At 41.6% G+C, this 12,861-nt stretch overlaps 1 protein-coding gene across 3 annotated transcripts in view; it reads right to left on the bottom strand.

The window, feature by feature from the left end:
- The window catches only part of magi3a (membrane associated guanylate kinase, WW and PDZ domain containing 3a), a 113,807-nt gene that overhangs the window by 19,455 nt on the left and 81,491 nt on the right, over positions 1 to 12,861 (bottom strand). For all 3 annotated transcript variants that reach the window (XM_044212747.1, XM_044212746.1, XM_044212748.1), the window contains 5 exons: positions 7,359 to 7,565; positions 5,206 to 5,368; positions 4,283 to 4,362; positions 3,546 to 3,603; positions 1,550 to 1,656 (listed from right to left, as the gene is read on the bottom strand). In XM_044212747.1, coding sequence (XP_044068682.1) covers positions 1,550 to 1,656; positions 3,546 to 3,603; positions 4,283 to 4,362; positions 5,206 to 5,368; positions 7,359 to 7,565 — 615 coding nt within the window. The remainder of the gene's footprint in view (positions 1 to 1,549; positions 1,657 to 3,545; positions 3,604 to 4,282; positions 4,363 to 5,205; positions 5,369 to 7,358; positions 7,566 to 12,861) is intronic.

A 12,861-nucleotide genomic window follows, 5' to 3' on the forward strand; every position in this document is an offset into this window, starting at 1 on the left:
GATCTTTGAACTGTGGTGAATAACTGGGGTAAACGCATTTTCAAAGAGACCTCAGAGCCCCCCCCCCATTTCATATCTACTTGTCAAAATGAATTCTGCCGCCCAGTGAAGCGCTGCTCCATTATTCAAATTGAATATCATTGCTTCAGAGGCTATGGGCTGTTTATCAGCAGCCTGTCAACTGTTAGAACATCTTCCAGACCGACATCTCAGCATGAAGGAAATGAATGAAGTGCTCGAGTATTTGGATAACACATCTAATACCTTGTTATATAGGTGTTTTTCTTAACTGAACAAACAGCCAGAACTATAAAGACAGAACCTGTGTTTTAATAACACTGTCACCTGTGCTGATCTAAACCACAATGGGCCAACCTGTTGACACACCTGTTAACATCACGCCCGTCTGATAAGTTCACCACATACTGACTGACACCATTTATGTTATATATTTTTGAAAACCCTTATGTGTAATATATGTAGTGTAGTTGTGGCTGAAGTCTGTCCTTGAAGGATATTGCAAGACTGCTGATTTAATCCCAGAGTGAAAAGTATTCACATACTTCTACTCTTGTCAGTGGCTGAATGCAGTTTATGTGGCATAATATCAGCAAAGAAATTAACAAGACCAAATGTCTACAGCCATGCAATAGACTCTGTGAGGCTGTCATTATGCACAGCGGCGCTTTGAGCTATACACTAACATCACCATGCTAACATCCTCACAATGACAACACGCTGATGTTTAGCAGGTATAATGTTTACCAGTTTCACCATTTAGTTTTGTGTGTTAGCATGCTATTATTTGCTAGTTATCACAATTCATCTTGAATGGGGGAAATTGATCTCAAATATTAACCTCATGGTGGTGCTTGAGGAAAAGTCAGGAGATCACCAAAGTCAGGAACATTCATCTTCTGGGGACCATGAATGTCTGTACACAATTTCCTAAAAATGTGATTTAATTTCTCTTTAAGGATTATCTAAATCAATCAAAAAATATGGTCTCATGTGTTACTTTGTGCTCTCTCTCTCTCTCTCTCTCTCTCTCTCTCTCTCTCTCTCTCTCTCTCTCTCTCTCTCTCTCTCTCTCTCTCTCTCTCTCTCTCTCTCTCTCTCTCTCTCTCTCTCTCTCTCTCTCTCTCTCTCTCTCTCTCTCTCTCTCAAATTCCAGGATGCAATTTGGAGCAAATGATTTCACTTCCTGTCTATTTCCCTGATGACCAGCTGGAGAAAAACTTCCTGGCCCTCAATCTAAACCATGACATTTAATGTGAACATTCTAGAACTGCACTGATGCATCCAATTCTTACTTTTCTTAAAACAAACTGACATGTCTCAATGTGGTGATGATTTTCAAAATAAATCATATTGAACTTCCTGAACTGACAATTTCTCTCCCTGTATGCAACTAAAATTCAGAATAAAATGCAATTAACAATGACAAGAACGATCTCACTCCATTGCAGATCCTTCCTCACTTGTGAACTACTGTAAATAACACTCCTGCAGTTTCTGCTCCAGAGGGCTTGGTTGTGGGTGCAGTTACCTGAGAGTGTGGCAGCCGGTGGCGGTACTGCAGTGGGCATGTCAACGCTCAACTTTCTCTTAGCTTCCAGTACTGGATTCTCAAACTGGGTCTTCTGGTTGATATGGCTGCACAAGGGAGATAACAACATTAGATACTCTAAATAGTAGAACATATTGTTAGATAAAGCTTTACTGTGCACACCCTGTATGCCAACAAACACCCTGTGTTTGTTGGCATACTGCTCATCACACATCCTATTTTTATTCATTCAGTTACCTACATCAGTTGACTACACACTGTCTGAGTGCCAGCTAATGTTTCTGCTTTTGTATTCGTCTGTGGCCTTACCTTTTAGCCTCGCAGAACACAGCTTGTACACACTGTTGATACTGTTCTGTGCCTGTCATGCAAACCTGTGATTTGACTATGAGGGCTGGGTGTGACAGAAGCTATGCTGGGTAGACAGCATGTCTTATAGCATGCAGGCTGCTCTAATACAATATGTAAACCCCAAAAGCAAACCTGTCTATGAAAAAAGTGTAACACATACAGATGGATTGAGAACAAGTCTAAACCTCAGAAATAGAGAATTGAATGGCCAGTGGATAGAGAGGATCAGTAGCAATCTTTGCTTTGATTACCCACATTGCCATTATGGGATCAACATCTGCTCAGTGCATTGTAATACCAGGATCAAAAGATTCAATAAACTGTAGATAGAAGTAAATGACAATGCGCCCCTTTTTCATTTTACATGCCCAGAGAGGGCCTTCTTTTTAAACCTTTCTGAAAATAAACAACCTTGCTAACCCAGGATCTGCATCTATAAGTTTGGGAATTTACACCAAACGCAATCTAAAAACCATTAATGATTCGCAAGTCACACCTGTGTGCTAAAACATTTCTTGCTACCCCGAGAAAAGTCCCTCCACGGTTAGATGGTAATGGAGAGAGGTAGCTCATCTGCGTAATGAGCTTAAACAGTTGTAAATCCCGGTCATGACAGAACCTTGGGAAGACAAAATGCACCGATGCTGCACAGTGAATCAGCCACATGCTGAGACACTGATGGTATATATGTGTGTATGTGTGTGTGTGTGCATTCAACAAAAAGTACTCTGCACTCTTGCTGCGTATGACTCATGCACAGAGATACCCTCCCCATTAAGTCTGGAGAGATAAACATTCCCCTCTTTCATTTCCACTCTTTCATTTCCTCTGCTGCTCTCTGTCTCAGTCCTTGATTGCCACACCTCATGTTTTGTTTGGCAGTTGAGGAAATAATGAGACTTTGTGTCACGTTGTCGCATTTGCTCGTTCATTCACAACAAAATTTGCCAAACAAAGAGACAGAGACAGAGGAGAGGCAAGCTCTCAATGACCCTCTTGCATAAACAGGCCGCTGACCCCCCACCCCACCCCCCATGGGACTAAAATGAAACATTGTGCTCTTGTTTACACTCTTGATCAGAATGGAATCTCACACATGGAATCTCACACTTGTTCTCCTCTCAGGAACCCTAAACCTTCATTGTCTGTTGTCTTCACTGTCTTTTCTCTTTCACACACACACAAAGCTGTAACCCACCAGTGTTATCTGTACTGACATAATAGCTTTCTGCAGGACTGTGAGAAACTACCGTATGGACAATAGCATATGCTACCACAATCACATACAGTAGTCAACAGGTCCCCTGAGATTCAACAATGCCACATTTAATACTTCTATACCTCTGGAATTCAGTGATATGGCTTTACGCTGCAGAAGATGTGAATATAATAAAACAAAACTCATTCATAAATGTGTATCTTAGTGAACTCAAGCATGCAGACACAGCTCCAGTGTACCCACACAGGTATATATTGAAGCCCTGGGTTGAGCCTTTGACTGTCACTTCAGCAAAGACACAAGAGACTGAATATGAGCATGCAGTAAGCCATATCCTCTACATCCACCACAATTCACAGCTGTAGCCCTCTGGGTCCCTTCAGGCACATGGAGAAGTTTACTCACTCTACATAGTAGGTGCCGTACTGGGGGTCCTCAATCTTCTCCCAGCCATAGGGCAGCTCTGGGGGGAGAACAGACAGGGAGAGGGCAGACGCAAATCACTTCAGATACTGCTGAGGCACTACATGGACAATTGGACACATGTAATGAGGCGTGGTGCTTTGAATGGCAGCTTCACAGCATGCTTACCTACACATAGAGAAAAGGAGGCCTGCTTTTATTTGTCACTATGTGTTTAGGGCTTAATACAAACTGTGGAGGAGGCATGGAGAGAAGGAGGAAATACTGAGTTGTTATACGGCCTCCCTGGAAAGTAATAGTCTTTCTTTCCAGCGGTGTGTATGTGTGCGACATCTTGAGTTTCTGCTGCTCAGAGGAGATCTTTACGCAAGAGGGGCCACAGAAAATTGCCTTTTGCGAGATGCTGCACTGATGAGCTCCCTGCGTGTGTCCCAGAAGCCATTAGGAGGAGAGGGGCAGACTGGAGACTGGAGGTTTGTGCTGTGTCACCGGCATGACTGTGACCAGGCCCGCTCAGCTGTTCAATCACCGTCTGTTAGCCAGCGCCCTCTTCAGAGAGGCAGGGATGTGGCTCATGTACACACTGCGCTATGCAGCAGGGCATTGGAACGAAGTGTAAGTGTGTGTGGGTAGGGAAGACAAATATGAGTGGGGCTGAGGGGTATAAGTGCCCATGCAAATGTTACTACCACACGAACTATCTGCAGATATTGTCTCACCTCCTTCCTCGCATTTCTCAGGAGGCTTGGCCTTCTTGGCAAGGCGGGGGTCGAGCCAGGTAGTGGTCTTGCTGTTGTGACTGAAGTACAAAGAGGAGACAGGGCTTTAGGCGAAGTAAAAATCATTTTAAAAACATTTAAGATACTGTGACAATTCAGCAATTAGCACTGGCATCTCTCAGGAGCCACTTTACCCAGGAGCTATACCATCAACTCTAACAAAAAAAAAAGAGCTAAAAGCTCCCTGAAAACAGAAGGTGTGGCTAACTTCTAATCTTTTGGGATCAAATGGCTTATTAAAGAAGCCTTTAAACTATTAGTAAAATTTTAACAAAGCTCAGAGCACCCTTTGAGGTAAAAGGATGAGAGAGAGAGAATGGGATAGAGTTAAGAGGACTACATAGACTACAGAAAGAAAAGAGTGAGCAGCTGCAGAGATCATAAAGAGCAGAACTGAGAGAGCAGGTCAGGGGTGGCGAGCTCCATTTGGCCTGTTGTTTCTCTGGCTGGCAGAATGAGCTATTGATTTAGCAGCGAGCAGCAGCACCTGGCTCTGTCAGCGCCTCAGCATTGACTGCTTGCCACACTAACGGGCCAGGTAAACAATGCAGGCCTGCTGCTTTTAGCACCAGCCAACAAACCCGACATCAAACACAGGGGAAATAAAAGAAAAACTTCGAAGAGAACACAACTGCCACTGCTGAGCCTACAGATAGCTTCCATGTCCAACACCTGGTTTGATACAGTACAGAGGAATGCGCTGGTAGGGGAGTAGAAGGACTCACTGCCAGATTTGGCTTACCATGACGGTAAAAGAGATGAATTGGGGGAATACTGGGAGTGGGATTAGCACAATTCTGATGTAATGGGAGAGTAATAGGACCAAAACAATGCAAGCAAGTAGCAGTAGAGAGTCTACTTACTCTATGAAATAGACCATGCCGGTCTCTGTGTAGGCCATCTCCCAGTTTTTAGGCAAGGACTCCTGACTTTCATCCTGCGTGTTCCATGCACGCAAGTCCATAGCCCCGGCTGACTGGTTGTAGCTGGGCACCGTCTTCCTCCACTCCGCCTTGTCCTTGTGCTCTGTGGCCCGGCATGGGGAGAGGGATATGGGCATGGAGACAGAAAGAGGAATAGGTTGGGAGTAGGGATATGGGAGATGGTAGAAGGAGAAAGAGACAGGAGGTGAGAGTGTGGCGCCATTGGAGCTCCTCTGGGCTCCTTGCATCTCTCTCTGCTGCCGCTGTCGCTCGAGCTGATCTTCCTCTGTACACTGGGTGGACGGTTACATCCACAAAGAGGAAGGGGTAGAGAGAGAGAGAAAGAGAGAGAGAGAGTACACAGAGAGAGGATGGAAGCGCAGCAATTGCCATAGGATTTGCATGTCAGCAGCAATGTACTGGGAACTGCCTCCCAGGCAAGGGCAGGAGCTGACCAATGCTTCAGCCCAGCCGCGAGCACCACATCACAACTCTATTAGTATCACACAGGCTGCTGCATGTGTGTGTGTGTATTTGCCTAATCTTGATGCGTGTGTATGCCGGTTTGTGTGAGGCTTTTATCTGCAGGTTTTCATCTGGCTGTGTATGACCTAGCTTCATCATGGCATTGAATGCTCTGTCTGTTTGGCTGGGGTAATTGAATGGCAGGGATGGAAAGTGACAGCTGTTGACTGGGAGAAGCCAAGAGCTTTTTGTGCTGAAATTGGGGCCTCTTTTTCATGATGGAACCATAGAGGGGTTTCTGCACTTATAAAGTCAGAATAAATGACCACGTACAGACACTTGCTCTAGGCTATAGCAGCTTTCCGCCCTTGCAGAAAATATAAACTGGGCTGTTGCTGATGTGGGCATGTAGGCTTCATAAACTGACAAGAATGCTAAAAGGACACAAAAGAAAAATGGTTAACAGTGTGTTAACAGTAATGTTAACAGTAATGCATGACCATTATTAAACTACTTTCAAGGCATGGTAATATGTCTTCTGCTACCCCTTTTGTTGTATATCCTCACCACTTTAACAATCTGATCCAGGCACATGCTGAAAAAAGGTATAATAAACTGGCTTTGAGATTAGACAACTCGTGAACTATAGAATTAGGAGTGACATCCTTCTACGATGAATAATTTTTTTTTCTTGGCTGAGCTCCACACTGCCATCATTACTGCTCAAGGCCACTGAGATGATGAGTCTCTGACAATGTTTCTCTCTTTTGCTCTTGGATGTGAGATGAGCGGTTACATGCTCACTGATCTTTTTTTTTTTTTTTTTTACTTATTTCTTCTCTGTCCCATACACCACCAAATAACAAAATTGGCAATGTAATACAATATGCATTGGTAATTCATTCAGTTTTTGCAGCACTGGGTCTTTTTGTGCAGAGTGGCTCATTTGGAACAATTTGGAGTGGCAGTGCCATACTGCACCAGGCCAGGGTGTGTTTGAGGCTGGCCAGAGGTCCGTCATTGAAGCCATAACAGAGGACATGACAGCTGACGGAGCCTGCTCCAGCAAAGGGCCAGAAGCTGCTACTTTGTTCAGTTGGCTGGTTTAAGATGGGTGAATGGTATTATGATTGAAAACTATTTCATATGGATGGTTATTATGTAACATGGTGGCACATAATTCTGACCATTACCATTTTATTTTGCAGTGTTTTATTATAGCACAGCAGTTTTCTTGTGCCATGAGCCATGTGAGGACACCCTTGTGGGGGAATCAAACAAGGACAATGTCTATCCCTCTAATCGAGGGATTGCTTCTATTGATCTCAGACAGACTTTGGCTACTTCTTGACTTTCAGGGCTGTGATTTAGTGCTGACCTTGCATGCAGAACAGCTAATCCTGAGAATGTTTGTTTGGAGAAAAGAATGATAAGGAGGGGAAAAAGCTCCTGCTGTTTTGCATTCTGAGAATAACATAATGAACTGCTGGACAAAAAAAAAATAAAACGAGCAAACAAAAACTGCTGGGGTTTAAATTTGGAGAAAAGTGGTATGGAGCACAGCTGCATTACAATTAGCTGTTAATATTGCAGAAACAGTAAAATAAATAGACATTGATGTCTCTCACCAGCCAGGCCGTTGACCATAGGAGGCCTTTCTTCTTCCTCTTCCTCCTCTGGTGCGGCGCTGTCCTTTCTGTCCATCTTACTGACAGAGGTTGTGCGTTTTCGCTGGACCTCTGTGTCAAATTCTTCATCAAACAGAACCTGGTCCACCAAGTCCGGCTGCACAGGGCTGGGTTCTGCAGGGGGTTTAGGGGTCCCGTAGTAGTTGCCTGAAGAAGAGGGAGAGAGAGACAACAAAGCATACTTGTGAGTACATTTTACTTAACATGTAGAGGCTTTCTTTGACTACATTCATTGCTTAATTTGTACCCCCCATTACTACATACTTAACCCTTACACTCAGATAACTCAAAATCTACTTCTAATCTTAATCCTAAACCCATGTACTAACCCTACAGCAGCCCCGCATAGAGGCAAGAACTGGGAAACTGTTGGAAAACCTTGCTTGGAGGATTTCTCTACCCTTGTGGGAACATTTGGTCCTTATGAATACAGAAATACCAGAACGCACACACACATTGTCACAAAGGTTAAATACTGTGGCCCTTTGCTGTATGTCATCCCCTCTCTCTTTCCCCCTGCATTTCCTGTCTCTGTCCCTATCTAATAAAAAGGCAAAAAGCCCAAAAAAGAATAAAACAAAAAAACAAAAACAAAGGTTAAATACTGTAGGAAAGAATTGCAGGTCTATTCTTGGCTTTTCAGTACACCACAGAATAGGAAGAGACAACTAGGCACCAGTACAGCAGCAAAACCCTTTTGTTTCTGTGTATCTGTGTTTCAAAACTTATGTTTTCATTGAATTTATTATTATTATTATTATTATTATTATTATTATTATCTTTATTAGTATTACGATTCACTACTGTAGTAGTCCCAGCCCTCAGACCAAAGCCAAAAAGCCTGGACTGTTATGTTTTCATATTTACTGCTTCATTCCCCAGGGAACTGTGACTACAGCATTTATGCCAAGGTAGGATCTCACGCACTCGATTGCCCCTTTAAGTCCATCAGCTTGCCTTTGCTGTCATGTTGGTGCCTAAGGCAGCAAACAGCCTTACTCCACAGAGCAAGTCTTCATCTTTCCTCAACTATGGGAGAGGGGTGACCCACTTTACCACTCACTACCTTCTCGCTCAGTGCAAGAGAAAAAGGAATAACAGAAAGGATAAAAACCTAAAAGCATAAGAGGTGAGAAAATAGTTCGGAAGATATGGTACAAATATTGATTCACTGTTTGTTTTCTGTCTCTGGGAAACCACAGTCCTCCAGTGTTTGTGTGGGACTGCAGCATGGTTAAGACGGAGCTGTGTCTGAGTGGCTGAACATTGTATTGTAACAGTTAAACGGCACATCAGGGAGTGGACAGATACTGTAACAAAGGAGTCTATTGGGAGGAAGAGAGAGAAACAAGAATGGGAACAAAGGAAGAAGGACAGGAGGCAGCGGAGAGTTAAGAGAAAGAGAGAGCACTTTCTTACTGACAGAAATTTTGTGACAAGGGAATTAAGATTCCACACAAAGCAAAATGAGCTTGCTTTCTAACAGTTTCATTTCTCTCATTTAAATAAATATTTTTAAAGCCTATTAAACTATTGTTTGCCATAATAAGACAGACAAGATAGGATACAGACTGATTTGCAAGTAAATACAAAGTCATACATCATAATTGATTAAGGTAATTACATTAATCCATGTTTTAATTTATGAAGTATTAATATCAGTACCTTATGGAAAACCATTAAATCCTAGGTTTGTAATTAATAGGATGCTTACTGACGGAACGCAAATTGAGGGAATTAAATTAGAAGTGGCAATTTGCTCGGTGAAACCTCAGTTTCTGAAGCTCACACAAAAGGTGCACGTAGCCTCTGTAAGTACCCATTTGCAAGGAGCTGGGAGACAGTGGGCACAATAAGGAAGTGCACTGAGATGGATCGCATTGTAATTATACTGTACTAATGAGCCACAGTATGAAAAGCAGTCATTGATGAGAATTTATACTTCATCCAGTGTGGATGTAAAACTATACAACCTGAAAAAACAACAACAACCTGAACTGGAGGCGGGGTGTTTTTAACTTTACCTAAAGAATTAAGTGAGTTGTCTCTTTAAGGAGTCAGGTCTTTGGGCTAAGTTCATTAAATGAGCTGTTTGTTTGAATCTCATGTGGCTCCTCATTTAATTTTACAAAATGCAGTTAATTTAGCATTTATATCCCGTGACTGTGGGGCATAGCACTCCCCATGCAGTCAGTTTTATTATTTTATTTAGTGCGATGCATAATCATATTGTAATATACAGTAGTTATATTACAAAAGCATATTTATTAACCACAGTTCCATTTAATAGAGTTAGATTGCTCAATCCTATTAATATTCTAATGTGACAAAAAAGCCCCACTTTCTTTTGATGTGACAACTGTATATAGTATGTTTTATCATATCAAAGATTTCAACTAGCTCTAGCAGTAACAAATAGATTTAATTATTAAAAACAGCTGGAACATGGGCAGCAGAAATGGGCTAGATCAAACAGATGGATATTTGTGATTCTAATAGATAAATAATAAATAAATAAGTGAATGAACAACTAAAGAATATCAGATTAAATAATACTTAACATGTGGCAGGCAAAAAAAACTAAATTAAAACAGTTAAAGAATAAAAACAGACCACATAGACACTGTACTTATTTTAGTACATTCTAGTAGAAAAACCTGGTAATGAATGAATGACCCTACTTGAGAGAAAAGAAATGCATTATTTAATAAAGTATTGAACATGTCAGAAACTGTCAGTGTCAAAACTGATGAAGCATCATGTGACACTGAGTTTCCATATGAGCAAGTTAACAGGATGAGGCATAAACTGTATTAATTAGGTCTATAGGCTATAACTTAAAACCTGTTAAAAGACTTGTGTTTGTAAATTAGTACTTACATTGTTGCTGTTGTCTGGATAGCATGATGTTAGCAAAAGGGGACGAAAAAGCCAAACTTAACAGCTAATTTACTGAAAATGTGTGGTTCAGAATGAGTCATTTGTTTGTCAATATTAGACTGGTAGATCTTAAAAATATGACGGTGTAGTCCCTCATTCGTCCACTACATTGAATTGAGAAGATCTACCAGTCGTAGAAAAGGAAGTCATTCTAAATTGTGAAAAAGTATTGAGTATTTTTTCACAATTGAGAATGACTTCCGGATAGGAGCCGAAACGTCTTGATTCTGAAAACAGTGTCCAGATGACTACGACTGAAACCTTTTCTACGACTGGTAGATCTTCTCAATTCAATGTAGTTACAGCTGCCTAATAGCCATTGTAGCTCATCTAGTGACATGGAGGCTGCTGCTATGCTTTCCCTCACGACTGATCTCTTCATGAGAGCAAGAGAGAGTGAGAAAACGCTGACCTAACCTGTCTGTGATCCTGATATATAATTCTGTCTCATTAACAAATGTCCAATGTCTCATTATCAGAACAAAGACCTTCCCTATTGAGATGCCAGGACAAATTCTAAAATCAGTTCTGCTTTGAATAGGATGTCTGGTCACCCTTTGGCAACCCTGATGATGTCAGAGTGGCCACCTCAAATATTCCACCTTAATTACTGCCTTAGATTAATGGGCTGTTCATTCTTGGGAAAAAATGGGGTGGGGGGGCCTGGGAGCCACCATGCTAACAGCTCCCCATGACCATGAGTGTGTGACACAAATAGACACCTGTTGATATGGGCACTGACTCAACACATCGACATTCTGTGTTCTATTATAAATGTAACAATGAGCAAGAAATAGAGCAAAAACTTACAATAAGAATTACTGTACTGTAGGTCGCCCACTCGCAAACATGTCAGCTACATGAGCATTTCAAGCAATTATACAGTATACAGCATAGGCCTATACTACTGTTCAAAAGTTTTAATTGCCTGCCACAAAAGCTTGATTCAGTACAGTCAGATGGCTGAGAGGAAAACTATATATTTTTAATGTTCTTTCATGCTTTTACGTTGTAGAAGTCCTCTTTACAAATAGATGTTATTTTGTATGAAGGGTTTGCAAAAAAAGTAGTTTTGTACATGGAGAACAAAACATTGTACAATGGTTCAACCAGACTGACAATTGAAAACGCAGAAAGAGACTTCTGAGCAACAGCTGAATAAGAATATAATGAAATCACCAGTCACTGGTAAAAGAAATTGGAAGTTCAGCATCAAAAGCTGTGCAGTTTAAATAGGAACAGGTTCCTGTGTCAGTATCAAGTGCACAATAATGCCTATGTGTTGCTCTAGCAAAGCTATTCTTAAAACTTCAAAATAGATATAGAAGGTGGTGGTCTGGGGTTAGCACTATTGGAATTGGATCACGGAATATCAGCTTCAGAAGCACCATTGTGGTTCAATAATGATCTAGGGTCACTTTTTCTGGACTGGAAAACAAATTCAAAATCAAGGGGTATTTGCAGGGGAAATGGTTATAAAATTATTCTCCCTGTCATGCAACACTGTGGGGACATGGACTAAATGAAAGTTTTAATAATTGAATTCTTCTTCTTTTGGGGACAAAACTATTTCAAATGTAAATAATACATTTGGTGTTTGAATCATATAGTTGTTATCTATGTTAAAATTATTGAAGGAAAGAAGAAAGAGAATGATATATAATAGGTGATTCCAAACTTTTGAATGGCAGTATATACAAAATGTAAACGTACAGCAGACTGACTAGAAGGACAAAAAGGTTCATATACATCTCAATTTTGTTGCTATGTTTAACCTATTAGAGGCCAGGTTTGTCTGAAACACAGAAAAGGACAGTGGATAAAAATATTACAGCCCATCACACTGTCAAAGCCATTCACTCATGTGACGCGTGCAATGTTGTGTTTGCTGCCAGTAAGTAGTTTCATGTCAAAGGGAACATTTTTTAAAAGTTGCTTCCCATTAGAAGGCTGCTGTGCACAGACAGGCCCCAAGCTTGTTACGGACAGACAGGCAGGAGACACCGATATGGAGACAGAGGGTTCTTTATTAGGTTTTAGAAGGTGAAGACAGGTGTGCTGGTATGGAGATGGGGAAGTCTGCTGGAGGGAAGACTTGCTGGCGTGGGGATCGCTGGAGAAGGGACGTAGGGAATATGCAGTGTCGCATGGGGAGTCCTTGTACCAAACAAGGTCGGACAACTGGCTGAGGTGAGTGCTGGGCTTTTTATGCTGGCTGTGATTAAGAGCTGATGGGGAGCAGGTGTGCTTCATTAGCAGATGGTGGAGCCTGGCGTATCCGTGACAAAGCTTAATATATGCACTATTAAGGCCATGTGTGTTTATGGGTGAGAAAGAATGCTGTATAAGTGTGTGCGTGTATGTGTCTAGATGTCACGTCATCTGTTTAAGTCAGCAGCTGCCAGAATATCTCATCTTCAACTCGTGAGAATCTGAATAAAATGTGAGTACAACTGCGACCAGTTATATCTGCAGTGAGACATACCTCTCTAAATCTCACTAT

This window comes from Siniperca chuatsi, linkage group LG10 (genome assembly GCF_020085105.1).
Source record: "Siniperca chuatsi isolate FFG_IHB_CAS linkage group LG10, ASM2008510v1, whole genome shotgun sequence".
Lineage (NCBI taxonomy): Eukaryota > Metazoa > Chordata > Actinopteri > Centrarchiformes > Sinipercidae > Siniperca > Siniperca chuatsi.